Source organism: Fibroporia radiculosa (assembly GCF_000313525.1).
Source record: "Fibroporia radiculosa TFFH 294 genomic supercontigs, scaffold1001, whole genome shotgun sequence".
In the NCBI taxonomy this organism is placed as follows: Eukaryota; Fungi; Basidiomycota; class Agaricomycetes; order Polyporales; family Fibroporiaceae; genus Fibroporia; species Fibroporia radiculosa.
The window spans coordinates 20,883-39,669 of NW_012133254.1; the positions used below are offsets into that span (position 1 = coordinate 20,883).

The window sequence follows — 18,787 nt, forward strand, 5'->3', positions numbered from 1 at the left end:
ATGTAATTTCAACTTACAAGGCGGTGATTGATTTACTCCCCACTACGGTTATTAATGTAGTCAGAAGACCTCGTAAGAGTTAAGAGCACTCAATCGTATTGTTCAGTTAACATTCGGGCTGGGTGCATGGACGCTGCGTTTTTCTTCCAACTTTCTTCCAGACAAATCAAACCGATAGTAGGCTAGAAATTTTGTCTTTCATTCAGGTATCAATTCATCACAGCTAGATGAAGCGAGTTATCTCGGCTAAAAGTATGTACGAATATCGTTAACAATCGCTTCTGGATCCTCCAGGGGGATCAAATGTTTTACATTCTCCACCAGACGAAACTTGACCACATAGCCTTTATTCAGCAACACATCGACGACCTCCGCCTTGACTCTCTCCTTCGTCTCAACAATGTCCATCGCTCCGGCTAGAACCACGACGTCCATCGCGGAACCTTGCGGCACATCAATACACTCGGCCATTCCGTACAATGGCCAAGCCTCCTTCGCTACCTTGGCCGCTCGCACGCTATCTCCGACAATGAGAGCCAATTCCTCGTCGGACAGGTTCTCCCGACGCGCCAACACATTGCTCACAGTCCACTCAGCGGATTCGGGGGAGTCGTACGCGTGTTTTTGCTGTTCGCGCATCTCCAGTGGAAGAACGAGAGGGGACGGTGGCGCTGGCGCGATAAGGACCATGCCTCTGATTGTCAGGGGTTGCCCCGCGTCGTGGGCGGCCTCAAGAAGCGCCATGCAGACTTTTGAGCCCATGGAATGACCAGTGAGTACAAATCCGAGTGCGCTGAATTCGTAAGGTAAGCTCATGAGAAGCGTCATAATCGACTTCGCCGTGGATGCTATAGTAAGCTTGACATCTTCCCCGCCGGGGAGAGATGATGCGCCCCATCCGGGTAAATCGACGGCGAGTATTGGGTAAGTAGACTTCAAGGGAGCGATGACCTTGTGCCACGTGCGGATCGAACCACCCCAGTAGTGCAACAATACAAGCGTAGGTTTCGATGATGTAGCCGACGCTGGGGGCAAAGAGGTTTCGTAGTGGAGAGAGCTTCCATCTCCTGCTTTGAAGAATGTGGACGACGACATGGTCGATCGGTCGCGAGAGTTGACGAGGGTGACGAACGGATTGTCCTTCGCCTTTGAGAACTTCCGACTTGTGCTTATATCCTCGTCTGCATTACCAACCCACGATCATCGATTCACCCGAACTCGGCTCCCCCTTGACGCCAGTTGGCACTTCTGATCAGGCTTTAAGCAGTCCCTCCGTAACGCTCAAAGAACATCCCTTACTAATTCAAGAAATACTTTAATAAGCCAACTTGCATGGTCTGCACGGTAACATACAATTTTGGGACGATCTTATTGTCCAAATAATCCCATCGTCCTCCTTGCATTCGTCTACAAGCTCCTATGATACTTCGTACCATTTCTCGATCGTGGCTTCCGGCCTCTCCGTCTCAACAAGCTGACCATTCTCATCCAGCGAGCACTGTATGTATGAGTGACAGTCCTGTAGGTAGATAAATTCCTGGATTGAGTCTTTGCAAGCCTCTAAAATTCCCTGCGCGAAACGGCGAGCAGCGGCCTGACGTTCTTCAATTGTCATGAACGGGCTGTCGGTATGGTGCGGATGTACCCAGTCGGGCATCCATATAAAGCGCTGCAACTTGACCCCTGGCTGATTTATGTACGAATAGTCGATCGTTTGGGAAGGCGCCACATAAGGAACCTGTTTAGATATGTTAACGACGGACTCTCGACGATGCTTCTGAGTCGGAGACTTACCATGAGTGTGAGGTCCGCAATTTCAAGATATCGTACGGGCGCAACCACATTGCGGAATAGGTCAATTGGGAAGGCCTGGCTACGAAGTTCCACCAGACGAGTGAGCTTCAAACTGACTAGCTGATCGCCGAATATCCTTAGGGCACGGTCGACTGTGTCCTGATCCGATAGGAAAATGTCTAGATGGGTGACATTCCGTGCATGCACAAATACCGGCATGGCCGTCATGTTGGCGCTCAGAATCTTGAGACGAGGTAGAAATTCAGCGGGCATCTCGGCTTTTGACTCACACCAAGATCCCGGCTTCGAGCTCAGCCGCTCGATCCCTGGCTGACCAGCGAGAAACTCGAAAAGGTCCGGTAGGAAGTCGAGGTTAGAGCCAAACCGCTGAAGTTCGAAAGTACACTTCTTCAACTGTTCATGGAGATCGCTGAGGAGAGATTCTTCCTGGTCAAAATGGACGTATATCTGTAGGTGTTTCAAATTCTTCACTGACTCGAGGATCCTGTTGATGATATCCGGGACATTCTTAAAATGGCCATTATCGAACATGTACAGGACGCGAACGGCATTCGCGCGATGAGGATTCGAAGCCAGGGCACGCGCGAATCGCCGAACATGAGGGACGCGTTCCAAGACGACCTCGCGGTATAGAACAGACTCCGCTTCCGCTTGCAAGATACGGCATAGACGGCTGGCATTCGCCAAGTCAGAATACTTCTCCAACTCTCTGAACACCATTGTCCACAATTCGAGAGGAATCCTGGGACTTGGGTACATAACAGGGGAGAATGTTTCATCCCCTTTGCGTCTACGGGAACGTTTGTTGATGTCAGGTATACCGCCTGGAATCTGTATGGATTTTTCTTCCAGCACCTGAAGCAAGATAGACTTACATGACTTACCTTTGATAGATGCTTCCGTGGACGAAGAGATTGGCTCGGTCCCGCAGTTGAGGTAGGGGCCTGTAAAAAAGAAAAATATAAGAACCGTGAAGGTTCAACTATAGGAGAAGTATCACAATACCGTTTCAGGCTTTAATTTGCGTGGTCGTAAGACTGGCATATCTTGATATAGCTACAGCAATGTTCTCTTTCGCGTTGTATAATGTCCTAGCTGAATAAATAGTCAGCGATCAACTTAAACAAACTGTCGGTTGCACCGCAAATATTCGCCAGAGTACTATCAAGGCGCCTTTGTTCGACTGTCCGATGAACCAAGCGCACTGAACGATGGTCAACATCCTCAATGCTGTAGCGTGCACCACGATCAAGCAGGACAGAGTAGGCATCGCAGGGTAGTAATGTAATAAGTCACCACTACCACATGCCTCTGAGAATAAGGCAGAAACAAAAGACTCACCAATCACAAAAATTGGTCAAAATGGCATCCAACATACGGGTAAAATAGGAGTAAACTTGATAATGATATCGTGAAACGACTGTCTTTGCCGGTATATGCTCGTTGTCGGCCTGGCGTGGGTCGTGAGCATTCAATGTCTGTCTTGACTTCAGCACGAGTTGTCACTCAAATTTAAAAAACGTACTAGACTAGTAGTTTGTAGGCTCACGGAGAAGTACGTTCCTACGGCTTGATCGGATATTATATTCCGAGCAAACGAGGAGAGGATGATCGTCAAACCCGAGAGGTGCAGCGGTACACTACGGTCGTCAGCGCGAGATCCCAGAAAAAGCGCCCAAGTGCCACATTGATCACGTGCCACAGTATTGTTCCCAGTTCTCGTTTCTTGGTGGCTATAACTTGTTTTATGATTCAAAAACGGTCATATTCTGTGAAAAAATTTCCCGCTTAGAGTGCTCTAAGTGTCGTGAGCGAGTGGGGCTAATTTAACTCTCGAACTCATTCAAATGAATGTGTAATAAATGGTATATACGTTGACAGCGACATACCTTGGTCGAAAACAACAAGAATCCCGCAATTGTATGGTGAGCACATTATATGTATGCACCGCTGAATCCAGAAAGATCTAGAAAAAGGATTTTAATATAGCAAAAGATTTTGAAGTGAGTATATTTAGCCCAACTGCTTCTCGCCACGGTAACATTTACACAACAAGTTCATAGGGACTCGAGATCTACTCGCCTCTATCTATGTATACTCAGAAATGGCGCCACATCAAGGTGTCAACCCCGCCCCCAGTTTCCCACCCGCTGCCAACGCGCACGATACATACTATGAGCTTCCTATCGGGTGGTATATTAAGTGCCGCAGCGATTTCCAGGTCTGCAACACCGTGCTTACAAAATAGATGATGTCCGAATGATTCATTTCCCAATAATTCCCGTGTCTCCGTCGTAAAGGATGATCCAGTGGCCAGTCGGGATGCCACAATGAGCGTTTCTATCGCAGAGCCGGGAGCACGCAGTTTGGGGACTTCAATCACCTCTGAGTACCTTGAATTTGCGGCTGGAGGAGTTAGCCCCTTCGAAAGGGAGGGCTTAGATGTAACTACACACTCTCGGGTAGGTCTACAATCTCCACAAATTTGAGTGTGGGTGTTGACACCCCACAGAACAGAGAAGTTGGGCATACACGGCTGAGCATATCATCTTCGTTTTAGATTTCCTAGATATCTTCAAGCTGACAAGTCGCTCTCTAAAAACTGATAGTGGATGGGTAAGTATCGTACAGGTTAAGGTGGTTGACGTATCTGGGCCATTTGAAAGCACGCAGTCATTGCGCGGTCATTCCAAGAATGCGGAGAGCAGGCAGGACTTCATTTAGAACCACAGCGCTATCATGCCCAGACGGCCAAGTCTTCATTATTCTAAAGCCCAGCTGACTACGTAAAACATCTATCTACACTGCCCTACACCGTGATCAAGAGCCTGGGGCCCGTGCTAGGTACATTTGCAGACTAAAACCATCACGCTCATGACTCATACAATACAACAGTTGGCGACAGAGATAGTCTCATCACTGTGTGCATCAACTTGAACACTGCATAGTGGAAAGCATCAAAGTGACCACAAGGACGTGTATCGTCACCGAGTCATGAGATCGAATGCCAGTGTTGGTACCGTTTCCCATCGAGAGACCTTGCAGTATATTTCGAATCTCGCGCATCTGCTATCAGATGGGTGTGATACGCAAAACTGAATTAAACGACCATTGTCGCTTGCATTTGAAATCCCTAGACCGTGTGCATTTAACGGTGTGGCTGCATTTTAACATAGAATTCTGGCAATGTCGGGTGACTTGGGCGTTGCGCTCGCTCGTCGGACTCGACAGGGGGTTCAAAGACGGCGCCCTTGAGCAGAAGCTAAGGAGTTTCGAGGAATTTGGCGGCGTTTACTGCTCACTGAATGGAATAAGATGATCAACTTACGGGGAAGGTATGAATTCATCTCAGTTCGCGAGATCCCATACATCTAACCCATTCGTCGAAGCCATCATTCTCCATTGCAGCGCTCTGGATTCCAGTCCCTCGAGCGCCCAGCGTCGAAGTTGACGCCGCCTTGATCCTTCTGTCCATCACATCTCTAGCTTGCTCAGATGTGGAGCATGCCGAGAGACACCGCTGGATCAACATCGGCGATGCCAACTGCAAAAGGGCCTACAGGGCCAGTTGGTGGATACGGCAGGATCGTATCTATGCATCCGAGAAATCTGCGCCCCTGACTCCCTGTGCTGATGAATCCTTAGTTGCAGGAGACGCTGACTGGGATCCTCTCGGTATGCTCGCATCAGTGTCGATCTGGTAACGGGGAGCAGAAGATCGGTCGCATCAGGTTCACAGGCAATATACCGATTCTCCGCCGGGGATCCTGACATGACCGTCGCGACAGGATTGCGCACTGGCATCTGGACATCATGACGTGCCATCATGGGATGCTCTGGGATGCACGGTGTCCTCAGTTGAGCCTGGCGTAAACGGATCAGCTTATGATGCGAGGGAAAATAATATGTACATGAGAGGGTTTGCAGAAATAGTTTGGCAGCGCATCGACAAGGCACCCACGAGTGATGAACAGCGCGGCATCCCAACCGCCAGTCGCACTTTGCGCCTTGCACACTATAGCCACATGAGAATCCTCCCGATCGGTTGCGCCTAGTGATAAATCTCTTAAATAAAACATGGGTTCTTGCATTAGATTGGAGCTGTGCGAATTGCCAGAGACGTTCGACTTCAAGTTGTACCTTCCTTGCCATGCACGTGATGCGACGGATGGCATCAACGCAGGTTCAAGTTGCTCGATCACGAATCGCGATCAATATGAGTGTGAACGGAAACCCAAAAGCAACTTGATCTGCCTTTGGATTCAAGCCGCGAGGAATGCACAATTGTGCTCGCCCTTACGTTCCACGCCAAATCGCAGCGCGCGGGTATTGGAGACTGAATGAGATGCGCACGGTGATTATACAATGTGGTGACGTACTATATCTGGATGGATTCATTCTTCCGCTTTGGTCTCGCAGCTGCAAGCAAAGGACAAAGAGCTCGTACCGCATTACCAAGGCGTTCCGTAGCACCTGCATTCAGAAGGCGTGCGTCTCGCATCCTCACTGCGGACGTTATCGTGGTCAGGTGCTGCGAAGCATAGCATCTGACAGTGCCAGGGATTTGGAGGCTTCCCAGCGCACTCTGTTCGCTTGCACACGCTAGCTTGGCAGGGTAAATTACAGTAACCGCCTCAGGGTGTGGAGGGGTGTTAAATGTAGACACAGAGCCACAGGGCAGACCCGAGTCCACAGCGGGAGTCTGAGTCTGGATGACACCGGTGACCGCGCTAGTCGCAGGCACAGCGCGACGAGGGACTGGTGAGGGCAAGACAAGCGAGCGAACGTTGTGCGGCGATACGTAAAATAGAGCACGGAGACACATGTGAGGAACCATCCCGGATATGGACTGTACCCTCGCAATGTGAAGGCGAGCGGCTGGAACGAGAAGGACGCTGGCCGCATCGGGGGCTACACTTATCGCGCGGACGTACCGAGGCCGGGGAGATTACACTCCGACGACAGATGGCGGTTTCGCGATGGTCTGTGGAGAGGAAGCCGCGGAGCTGGGGAAGATACATATAAACGGGTAGGGGCGTACAGGTCTCTGGAGTGGCCGTCCCCCACCCGGCTCCCACTGGGCGATGGCCGCGACTTATCGTATTTATGTACATATTCAATGAGGCCATGGAGCTCACTCAGTGCATGCATATGTTGGCTGCGCGGGTGCCTTTGGAGTCACGTGTGTGGCTTGTTTAGCGGGCGGCAGGGTGTGTGCGCGTATTTGGCCTAGGGCTTACGTGGCGGGGAGGGGGAACGCAGAGTTTTTCGCGTTGGCGGAAACCCGATCCTCCATCATCGATATCCGATCTGCATTTGGTGCAGCCAATTTCCCCCGCTTCGGACAGGAGACGGTCCACATCTCAATTGAGAACTCCCGTTCGGGCTCGGTTTCACTGCGCCCTGTCCTCGAATGTAACCGTCTCTTTCTCTCATTCTCCCACAGCCACTCACCCAGCAATGCCTCTCCGTCGTGTTTCTTTCCCCCAGATTGCCGCCAGGCAGTGTCAGTTGTCACATCTACATCCCACCCACCGACCAAGAACCCATCCCGGTGTTCTCATCACGGCCACACCCTCACATCATGGCCAGGCCAATGCACCTAGCTGACTCGTCCAGTCTGATCGCCTCCCAGCCCTCCGACGCCGCCCTGAGACGCTCTTCTCGCCTTCGTCTGCGCGGCGGCGTAAGGCCGTATGTTAAGACCGCGGGGCCTAGCATCCCAGATGGGGCCCCTGCCAGATCGACCCGCAATCGTGGCGTCGTCCGCGTCTCAAGCCTCGGCACGACCAAACCCGCCACGAAAGTGCGTGGCCACTCTGGCCGGGCAAGGAGAGTTGCCGAGGAGAATATCTCTGTTGCCCTGCCAAAGCAACTGAAAGTAGCCCCTCGATCGACTACCAAGCGTCGCCGAGACGATGAGGAGAGCTGTGTGAAGCCCCTGAGTGTAGACGCTGCTGGGTCCCCTGATGAGGCTGAAAATGAATTCCGCACCCCGAGAGCCCTCCGCGCTCTCAAGCGGCAGAGACGAGCCAGTTCCGGCTCTTCCGATGTCTCCTGTCCCATGAACATCCACCATCCCGCGCCACAGTCTCCTCCAGCCTTTTCCCCTTTTGGATCAAGAGTCTCGTTCAGCAAGGTCGATAACGATCCTCGCCCGCTGCCACCCGGGGATGCTGGAATACTAGAGAATATTGCCCTCATTAGGCAAGCTGAATCTCGGAACCTTTCCGACGCCCGTCACACTTTTGCTAACGGCACCGTCTTGCTTCCCTCCATCTCTGACGCCCATGTACTTACTGTAAGCCCTCGAATGCCCATCGTCCACTGCTCTTTTTGTCTGACTACGTGCGCAGCCATCTACAAACGAGATCAAGAACGTCAAGACTGCTTTGGCTCCACGTGCTACTGATGGCCCCATTCACGAAGAGTAAGTCCTTCGTACGCCGCTGTGGAAATGCAAACTAACAAGTCTCTTTGTAGAGACACGCTTGCCAGCCTGGCAGTGTATTCAACCACTTTGTCGTCCGCGACTGAGTTCAAAGATTCGTGGTTGGTGCTCTTCCTGCATGTCTCCATGTTGTTCTGACGTTGTTATTGTACACCCGCAGCTCCGTAGAGCTTGTTATCCCAGCATCTGAACATAGTGATGCAAATACTCGGCCAACGGTCACACCAGCGTCTGCGCTAGCGCCTAGGTTGCCGCATTGTGCCATCATACCATCATCGCCACTCAGTCGGCCACCTTTGTCGTCATCTTTGACAGACGCGAGCGAAGATGACGAACTCTATGGATTTTCGTCTTGGTCCGTCCGAGTTCGCCATCCAATCAGGGACCGCATTCGTCGGCCAGAGTCGAGAGATCATAACATATGGAAGCTTGCTTGTCACGAGCGCATTGGTGAACTGTACGTTTGCGCATACAGTCTTATTATTGCAAGTGCTAACGCATATATGCGGTGCGAACAGCGTGCATAGGTATACTCGGGAGATTGTAAGAGCCGTAGTCGTCGCACAAGCCAAGCGCCAGTCACCGCCGCCCGAGTTCCGACTGTATACCCCGGACAATTACACGGGCTCCAGGGATGACATTGGCGACACTAACGACAGTTTTATGGATCTTGACGATGAAGACGACGAGGATTGGGATGATGAGGCGAGCGATGACGAAGATATTTCCTCTGGGGAGCTTGGCGACATGAATGCAGCTGGGTTCGACGTAATGGATCTCGACGTCTCCGACAATTCGCCGTCTTCACCATTCCCAGCGCATGAACACCATGCGGACCCGGCAGATTCGGCTGCTCCTGATGCTGCTGCTCCCACTCTTGAAGAGTACTCACCCGCCCCAGCAATTCCGTTGCAGCTGCCACCCCTCACTTCGGTCAGGGCACTGGGCTTAGAGTCATGTCCCCAGCGCACGCCCGATGGGATCCCATACGTCGGGCGTGGGACTCCCGTCGACCGACAGCGCCGCGCTGACTGGGCCAACATCCGTCTCAGCCAGTACTTCTCCCTCGGCCAGCCTGAATGGCTCACCGCACTCTCGCTTTCACCCTCTCCACCGTCCAACCCTAGCACACTTCTCCCAAGTGACATGTCGTACGGCGTCCCGCAGGATGTTTCTCCCTTCTGCTGTACCGAGCAGGGCGTGTTCGGTGCCGCCAGCACACAGGCGTACGGTGTGTCCCCAGACTCTGTCTCGTCGACCTCTTCCTCCGTTGCGAGCCTTTCATATACCCTGCCGCCCCCACAACCACACCCGGACGGTGCGTGGCTCGAGCCGGCTCTTCGCCCGGCGTCGCCAACGCTGGAACCAATGGTTGTAAGCCCATCGCCTCCGTCCCCGCCCTATGAAGCGCACTTCACCGCCGCACCGAGTGTACTGCCGTTCCCAGGCGCGGCGCAGCCCCATCCGCAAGGATGTGCGTGGCATGGCAGTTTCATGCAGTGCCTGATGGCGTCGGGCGTCGGATGTTCGCCCGCGCTGCCTGGGCCATTGGCTGTGGGCGCTCCTGTCCCCACCCCTGCGGAAGTCACTGCTGTTTATGAGGTGCCGATCAGTATGGATCCCATGCCCGTGCAAGTGTCCAGCACACTCAGTCATGCGCTGGGTTAGGTACTCGCTTGCGGTTATCTGTGTCCATCCAATGGTGACAGTCGTCATATCCAGGACACGCAGCCACATGCTGTGTATTCCACGTCGCACGGTCGTCGCTGCGCTCGGCGTCACTTACTTGGTGCTCATTGTGCCCACTCCTCATGGTCCGTCATGTCGTGGGTATGATCCATCCGACGCCGTCCTTGCGTCACTTGTCCACATCGCTTCTTCCATCGACATCTCCACCGCATCGCTTTGGGTATTGCTCTCACATCATTTCCATTTCCTGCCACATGTCGTGTTCGTGCTCTCGTCTTGCTTTCCACTCTATCCATCTACATGCTCACGCCGTTCGCCGCCCATCGCCCCTCGCGCATCTGCAGCGCTTTCAGGGAAAACCTAATTATTTGCAACGATGGTAGACTGCGGATTGCCGCGCTGATTTTGTCAATTTAGTCGTGGATCATTATCGTCATCGTGTTTACCCATAACATTATATCACTCTGTCTCGCCGGATTCCGCGCGCACGTCTCCCAATTTTTTTTGATTTCCTGTCCCCGTTAATCTCTCGTATCCTCTCCCTCCTCGTTTTCGTTGTAGTTCCGCCCCGGTCTCCATGCACGCACCCATCTCGCATCTTTCGCGCATCTCCACCCATCTCCACCTCCGTCTGTATTATGTCCACATCTCCGATATCGCACCCATCAGTCTCTTAGTTTTGTCCCTGGAGACGCGGCTTATCCGTTGTCATTTGCCCAGTGCAATTGAATCGCATTGTAATCGATACGACTCGCTGCGCTGGAAGGTTAATTGGTTAAACGCCCACGTCTCCGCTGTGCTCAGATGGTCAAAGGGCCGCGAGTCAGCTGAGCACTACTGTTTGGTGCTTCTCTGGGAACGCCAGAGCAGCATGGTACATTCATATGAGAAAACATATGAGTCAGCCGGTGCAAAGCTGTGCGCCTAAGTACTTGTTCGAACGTGTTGCTCACCTCCGGGCGCTTATAAGGCGCGGAGCGTCCTCTCCTCCGCCTTGAGGCCAGGGCGCGGGTGGCTGTGCCCCACAACGCAAGTTCGCAGGGTTTTTCCAAATCAGTAAGCTTGCCAAGCGATGCAGATTGCGCTCGGAGCCGTGTCGGTGCACACAGCGAAGTCTCCAAGTCCATCGGAGACATGTCGGACAGAGGCCACGCCCGACTCTTGGAAGGTGGGGAAGTGGGAAAAGCTCATTAAGGAAGCATAGCATTTGACTAGGAAGACACGACTAGATCGTACAGCCGAACTCGGGTGGGGTAGTGCTAGCTAGGAAATACACTGTACGGAGACCGTGTCGGCACGTCAGCAGTACCGACATGCGAGTCCGTGGTGCGCGTGGGGGCGCGTGTGCGTCTACTTACGATGCGTCTATGCGTCTGCGCGGGCGCAGCGCCGGAACGTGCGAGGGGAGGTATCCATGCGAAGGGAAGGACGGCCGGGTAGTATGTGCGGTGCTATCAGGAGAGTGTCATGCGTGCAGAAAGAGTCCGTGTGGCGAACAGGTCTGGCAGCCATGATGGTCCAGGGTACATGAGATGAGAAGAAACAGAAATTTGCGCGATGGGGCAGGGGCATGCCGAGCCGGCAGGCAGTTAAATGAACACGAAAAAAGGGGCAGCACGTCGCGCGGGCGGCGCTGCCGCGCTCATAGGAAGGGAATGCCCGACGACGAGGGCGCCCAGCTCTGTCGCAAAGCATGCCAATCAGCACACGAAACGTGGGGGGGGCGACACGCACGCTCTCACCTTGTGCGCATGGCGCGTGCCGTGGGTCTGCCAGCTCTCCCTCCGCACCGCGTCCCCCTTGAACAGCCCGAGCGCGTCGCTGTCCTCCTTGCTCCGCAGTGCCACGCTGATCCGCCGCGCGTGCCCCACGCGCTGCATCTTTGGCGGCACGTACGGGAATTCGTCCTCCCCAGTCGCACTCGGCCCCGCGGGCACCGCCACGCCTGTCGCGACGCTCCCCTCTGCAGGCGGGTGCACCACCCTCTGCGGCGGTCCGCTACCACTCGGGCCCTGCAGCTGCAGCGCGCCCTGCGGGACGGCGGACATCGAGGGAGGAGCGGGGAACGACAGCGGCCGCACGTCCGCCTCGTAAATAATATGGCCCTTCCACGCCGGGGAGGGCATTGGCACCGGCATGCGGTAGTCGGGCGTGGTGAGGGCGTGTGGGTGGGGATGTGGGTACGGCGCGTGCGGATCGTACGCGTACACACCCGTCATCTGTGTTGGCGGCGAGATCGGCGTGCGTGGGCCCATCCACGGCGGGGAGCCGAACGACTGCGAGCCGAAGGAGTGCGTGTACTCAAGCGACGGGGCGTCGTAAGGCCGCATCGGCGGCGGCGGCGGAAGCTGGAGCGGGGCTGGCGGTGGGTGCGGGTGTGGGTGCATGTGCGCAGGAGGGGCAGGGAGGTGGGGTCTCGGGGCGGGTGGAGCGGACGGAGAGACATTAGTCTGGGGCTGGAGGGGGAAGTACGTCGTCCCGTAGTACTGCACCGCGCCGGAGAGGGTATTATCTGCGGGGCTCGGCTGCCTTGCGCGGTGCGGGGACTCGATCGAAGGGGGGAGGACGGGCACCTTTGGGATGATGGGCTCAGGGTGCTTGTATGGACACAGTACGCCCTTGGGGCAATTGGGCCACTGTAGACAGGGCGTGTGGCGGACAACTGCGGACAGAAGCGGTTTAGAGAGGGGCGTTGCTATGGGTGCAAAGATACGTACATCTGTGGACGGCTACCGGATGCAGATAGGGACAGTCTTTGACGTGACACATGCCCTGGACGTAGGCCCAACAGTGACTGTGCTTTGTCCCGGCCTTGCTTTGGCCATCTCGACCACCCGGAGGCCCGGTCAAGCCTCTACGCGGGGGAAACCTGGCGTCTTCGAGAGCGATCTCTGCGAGTTCCAAGTCGTGTATACTGAATAAAAGAAAATAAACAAGAAAATTCAAAGTACACAAGAACGTCTACTCACTAATTGCATTCATCACCAAGCGGGCACCATCCTCTATTCTTTGTAAAATGCCTGCATAATGTGGTCCTCCAGGATAAGGGTTTAAATTGAGGAAAAGAGACGTGTGGAGTTGTTCCTGCGGCAGAAGTGGAGGGGGTAGGATTCGGCCAGTTGAGCTGCGGCATCTCAGACTGCTGTGCGTGGAATGTTGAGGGCAGCCATTCTCCACCAGGACCTGCTTGCACCCTGGAGTAAGGGTTAAGCTGGCCTTGTGCATGCTGCTGCAGTAGTGCAAGCACCGTAGTTTGAGTGCATGGGTGACGAAGTCGGGCATTGGGTACACTTACCGATGCCGCTGCAGGCCGTGGTGCAGCGTATGCGGGGAGAAATGATGGAACTAGAGGGTGCAGGTATTTGCACTGGTCGCCCTGAGGACAATGACCGAGGGCGAAATTTCTGCAGAGTTTAGCTGCGGACTGCATGAGGGAGGCAGAGTCTTCACAGATCGGCGGGGACTCACAGCGAAACCTTTCACGTCGTGAGGCCATGGTATAGAAGAAGATCGGAGAAGAGAATCACGAAGTCTGCGTGTGAAGCGCTTGACGTTTTAAATGTTGGAAAGGAAGAGTGAAAGGGCGCAGATATAAGTGGGGGCGCGCACGTGTACGCCACGCGAAGGACCAAAGCAAAAGACGGCAGGAGAGGAGGGAGCGACGCCAAAGCACATTGGTGACAGTCCACCAGAAGATTAGGTCGAAGAGAGACAATAGCGTCATCACGGGATTTAAAGGACGAGATAGAAGTGTGGCGGTGATCTGGACGAACTAAAGCGAGGGGGGTGTCCGGTGCAAACGGCCGGGGCAAATTGCACATTGGCGCGAGGGCGGAGGAGTTGGACAGCCATCTGCGAAGGAAGACGGGGAAAAGACGTTAGCCTTGGGGCGAGCGACGAAATGCACTGCTCAGACCACGAACACGCCGTCTACACGAGCCTGCTGCTTTCCTAATCGGGAAGTCGGTGCTAAGAATGAGAGGCTTAGTCAGCCATATCGGTGGCAATCGCGTCCCGTGGCTCTGCTGCGAATGTAATGCAGTGTCGAGCAGCGTCGGCGATTTTTGCAGCGGACGACGTGCGGACACAGAACAGTCTCGGACCCAACCTAACGCCAATGAACGCACCCGCACCGGGCCAAATTCACGGACCCCAACTTGTATGCGCATTGCAAAGCAACGTTGGCCGAGTCCGAGAGTAGCCACGCCGATGACCAAAGCAAGGCCTGCGCCTGCCCCGGACATGAAACCCAGGACACGGCCGGGTGGAGGGGAGGGGGGTGCGGAGCAGGCGGCGGGAATCACAGGCAAGTCTGCACAAGGACGATGGCAGCGACGAGGACCGAAAACGACGGACTCGAACGCGGGGAAGAGTGGTGGCGGCGACGGATCACAGCGAAGGACGGCGAAGAAGCAGGCACACCTCCGCTCAACCCGATCGGCAGAACAATCGATCACATGGCGGCAAAGGTCGGGCGGGCAAAGACCTGCGCGGCGCAGATTAAATCCACAAGGTTTCACTAACCACCAGCGGCCATCGCGCGCGCACGGGCTGCAAAATGAACAGGACAAGACAGGCGTCGCCGTGTTCACCTTGCATCCAGTCGGATTGTGCAGACAGCCAGGACTCTGCAGCCGCACAAGGGAGGAACGCCCACGGGTTCGAATCCCAGGACGCTCGCGTACGCCAGTGTCGGGCGGTGCGGTCTCTCCGCAGAGAAAGAGCGCACACGCACATATGGACCGTCGATCGACTCGATCGACTACGTGAAGATCCAGATTACGCTACGTTCCACGCAGAACGAACGCCAGGCGCTTACCCTCTCCCCTCATTTAGCATATCCCCGATGTTTGGCCTGCAGAGCGCACAATATTCACAGAAAACACTTACCACCATTTCCTCGCCCTCCTGCCATATGCGGCTGCCTCAGCCCTGCGTTCAGCACCCTAACAGCGCAAGTTCCGGCGCAGACTCTGCAGAACATCATAAATTATGAGAGCATGACAATAGGAGAACATTACGAGTCGTCAAATTAATAGATCTACTAGATAATTTAGCACACAGAACGCATCGGCATAAAAAAAACAGCGAGCCGACATACTACGCGCGTGCAGTATCGTTAATCACAACGGAACATTTCCGAGATGAGCTCCGGATCCTGGCGCATTCAGCATAACCCCGACCGCCTGGTCTACTCGATGCGAGTCCGCAACCTGCATCACCGACTGCGTTGATTGTCGCAACGATGAGGTCAGAGCGCCTGATGCCGAGCTGAAAACCTGCTGGCGCTTCGCAGGCGGAAAAGCGGTCATGTCCTGTGTTACCGGACACATCAGTGTCCCTCGCGAGCCGAACAGCAAGCCGACCCACCTGGAATTCCTCCTGAGCTAGTCAGCATAGCCTGTGAGTACACGTCAGACATCTACGCAACACGAAACAGACCTCTCATGTTTTCCCAGGTGCGAGCATGTTTCCGCTCCGGGTTCAAGTGGGTCGCCATCTGCATTTCGTGGCTCCGTGCCGGCGTGTTCATAGATTGGCTTACCTGCGGATTGATGAGCAGCCGCAAGTGCCAAAATTTACCCGACCGCGCAACATACCCGCTCTAGCATGCTCATATCACTGCTTTGCGCCGCGACCGGGGCGCCCATAGCATCAGTTTGAGGCCAGTGCATGTCCCGCATGTTTCTCCAGGCCGTGTTATTGTCGGTGAGCATCATGCTATTTTGCCTACGGACTTCCGGTCAGTGGAGACGTGGCAAGCCGTAGGGAAGAACGCACAGAGGGCTCATATGCTCGTCTTGAGAGCCACCCGTGCTCTCTCTCGACTGTGGTCGATACAAAGGGTAGTGTGTCTGCTCTTCGGTCGTTGATGGTCGTGCGGATGAATCTGCAATGCAGAACCGAGTCAGTCTCACTAACAAGCGTCAAGTGGGTGGCATCCACCTTCGGCATACTGGTTTCGGTGCATATCCATAATCCTAGATGCTAAAATGAAGGGTATCAACATGGGTACTTGCTCGTCAAGCATAGCTCGTACTTAAGGCATCCCGCCGCTGCTCGGCTGCTGCGACTTGCTGCCGCGCTTTCTCCTCTAGGTCCATGCAGGAGGTATACCTCCCAAACGCTTCCTTGGTCTCCCTGCGAGCTCGCGAGAATTCAGCTCGCGCTTCTGCGAGCGCTGTTCCTGCGCGCGGGAAAATTGGACGTGAGCATGACATTCCCACCTAATCCAGGTCAGGAGACCTACGACTGGACTCCATCTCGCGCATGAGACCCTGGATATCGTCAATGTCAACCGTGGCGATACCTGACGACGACGCTATCGGTTCCTGCTCGTCGTCTGCCCAAAAGCCGATTGGTCAGGTTATTCGCTTCTCGGGACCCAAAAACGCACCTCTCGCGTCAGCTGCCTCCCAACCAGTGCCTGATAATGGTGTCAGCGTCCCTGGGGACGCATGCGAAGGCAGCTGCTGTGGCCGGCTCCCGCTCGAGCTCGTGTGCAGGTACGCCCGCCGCAGGCGAGGATTATGCGGAATGCCCGCCGCCTGCCGCTCGACGAACTTGCGCAGGAACGAGAGCTCGACGATGTCCGGCATCACGTATGGCGGGCCTTGAATCTCGCCCTTCTGCATGAGCAGCTCGATGTGCGACATGACCTTGTCCTTGAGCTGCTGCAGCCATTCGTGCAGTTCCATGTGGTCCTGGTCCGCACGCGCGTCGTAGTCCTGCCGCCGTCGCGCTTTTCGCCAGTAGGTCTTGGTCAGTTTCAGTGCGCGGGTGACCTCGCTGTCGAGCAGCCGGTACCAATCGCTTGCCTGGCGATTCAGGCGCACGGCAAGTACGCCGGGCTGGACCCGCAGCTGCAGTAGGCAGCGGCCTTCGGAGTCTGGCGGCCCCAGCACGCCCTTTTGTCCTTGGTTTCCTCGAGTGGCACCGCGCGAGACATTACCAAGCTCCGGCCAAGGTAGGTCGTCCGACATCGTAGCAGACGTTGTAGAAATAATGGCTCACTGGCAACGTAGGATCTATGGGCGGTAGTTCTGGAGGAGAAGGTGTCTTTAGAGAGTCAGCGCGCGTTATGGACCGAGCAGGACATGCGCCACTGCGGCAAATCGAGAGAGACAACTGTATAATAGAAAGTCGGTGATAGATACCACGGCGCTCTACGGTTCTCGCGTGATGATAGAAAGGCTGGCGACGAGAGATTCTACACAGCCCGCGAAGCTTGCGCCTTTTGGATCGCGAGGGCTGAGAGATCAATCATGGGAGATGTCATAGAACGCCAGGAAAGAATTGTGGGCTTATACATAACCGGAATTGCCAAAATACCACCGTAACGAAGGCGGGTATGGTGGCTGGCTCGGACAATCTAGTACTGGTTAGGTCGACATCAAAACACTCTGCATTTTCACATCATCAGAGTTGCCTCTTTTGGCGCTCATGTCGGTGCCTCTCCTGGCGAAAACAGCCATTGGCTCTGCACCACTCTCTCTCCAAAGAACGTTTGTTCTCGGATGATCCGAGAATGCTCAACCATTTCGTAGATACGGTCACTTCGTAGTCTTCAACAACTTCTTTGTAAACCCCATCATCTCATGCACAGCACCAATGTGCTCCAGTTACCATTGCCGTACGGAGCAATTTGATCGGCTTGCCTTTCAGGGTAGCGTAACTTTATGATGCAGTTCCTACGCGGTCACTACTCCTCAGGCCCTAGTGCCCTGCCACTCACGTAATAAATACGCCAGACTGTCACGTCGGTAGCGCAAAGACTCAGCTCTCGAGCAGGGCTCCCCAGGGTCGTACTTATGCCGCAGAGCAGGCCCGCAAGCCGGATGTCAAGGCTAGACGCCAATTGATGAGAGTGCCGGCCGAGGCACCATGCATGATACCGTCGGAAATGGATGATGAACATGTCAAGATGAGGCGAAGTTCGTGTGACGATTTGTCAAAGCCCGACAGTTAGGTACGAACGGCAACCAGCACTGCGAGTGCCCTCAAGCGATCCTCCTACTGTACTTGCTAATGCAAGAAACCAGTTGGCGGCGACTAGACTCGTGGAGCCTCGTCACCAGACGTGGCTTGAGATCCGACTGCGGAACATGTCTACTGCGCCTGCCTCCACAGAAGCGCCAATCCCCGAAGGCCGTTTCCAATAGATGAGCCTTTCTCCAGGTTGCGCTGATAGATGCGCCCGCAGCGGTAAAGGTATCACCAACTTAAGGGGGACGCTCATACCCCGACGCACCGCCGTCCGGGACTCCCACCCGAGAATCCGTCCTGACCACACTGGAGGAATTTTTCAGGATTGCGCTGTCACTAGTGACAGCGCCGACACACTACCCACGGCTAAGCTCACGTCCGCCAAGTGATCCGGAGAAAACTGTGGTGTGGTGGCTACACGTATCATGTAGACGCGGGACGCCTCGGTGGTGGCAGCTCGGTCGACTGGTACTGGACCCGACCCTACTCAGCGCGGGCAGCGTTATGCATGAAGGGCCGTATTCGTCGGATGTCTCATTGTGACAAGTGAGACCCCCGCGACGGGCAACACCGAGTGCTGACGTGCGGACGCAATAGCTCACGGACTAAGGTTCTTCGTGTGTTCAGTCGAGTGAGTTGAGGACACCTTTCCTGCTGGTCAACACCTTGTGTCAAGGCTGAAAAGCTAATACTCACCCCTCTGTCCTGGTACTGCGACTATTATCAACACGTGTACACTGCAAAACTCCGCGGAACATGGATGCTTCATGGCTACCGATTCATGTCGTCCATGTCATGTAGCTGATACATGGTGAGAACGCCCACAACGTTGATGGCGGGGGGGGA

The 18,787-nt window shown here is 54.8% G+C and overlaps 4 protein-coding genes across 4 annotated transcripts; 1 reads left to right on the forward strand and 3 right to left on the reverse strand.

Moving 5' to 3' along the window:
- Nucleotides 1–246: 246 nt before the first annotated feature.
- FIBRA_01946 (uncharacterized protein) lies at nt 247–2,859 on the reverse strand (the record flags this gene model as incomplete). Its single annotated transcript, XM_012323814.1, has 5 exons — nt 247–1,168; nt 1,434–1,738; nt 1,795–2,646; nt 2,700–2,759; nt 2,821–2,859. 5 exons carry the CDS (start codon nt 2,857–2,859, stop codon nt 247–249), a joined length of 2,178 nt encoding a protein of 725 aa, XP_012179204.1.
- A 4,540-nt stretch (nt 2,860–7,399) lies between these two features.
- On the forward strand, nt 7,400–9,934 carry FIBRA_01947 (uncharacterized protein; the record flags this gene model as incomplete). The annotated part of the gene is made up of 5 exons (XM_012323815.1): nt 7,400–8,116; nt 8,172–8,245; nt 8,299–8,367; nt 8,427–8,723; nt 8,785–9,934. 5 exons carry the CDS (start codon nt 7,400–7,402, stop codon nt 9,932–9,934), a joined length of 2,307 nt encoding a protein of 768 aa, XP_012179205.1.
- Nucleotides 9,935–11,597: 1,663 nt separating this feature from the next.
- Nucleotides 11,598–13,385, reverse strand: FIBRA_01948 (uncharacterized protein; the record flags this gene model as incomplete). The annotated part of the gene is made up of 5 exons (XM_012323816.1): nt 11,598–11,636; nt 11,698–12,617; nt 12,673–12,869; nt 12,925–13,181; nt 13,251–13,385. The coding sequence occupies 5 exons, from the start codon at nt 13,383–13,385 to the stop codon at nt 11,598–11,600; spliced, it is 1,548 nt and encodes a 515-aa protein (XP_012179206.1).
- Nucleotides 13,386–15,078: 1,693 nt separating this feature from the next.
- On the reverse strand, nt 15,079–16,938 carry FIBRA_01949 (uncharacterized protein; the record flags this gene model as incomplete). Its single annotated transcript, XM_012323817.1, has 9 exons — nt 15,079–15,270; nt 15,326–15,342; nt 15,398–15,500; nt 15,556–15,685; nt 15,737–15,845; nt 15,902–15,943; nt 15,996–16,142; nt 16,206–16,298; nt 16,353–16,938. The coding sequence occupies 9 exons, from the start codon at nt 16,936–16,938 to the stop codon at nt 15,079–15,081; spliced, it is 1,419 nt and encodes a 472-aa protein (XP_012179207.1).
- Nucleotides 16,939–18,787: the final 1,849 nt, after the last annotated feature.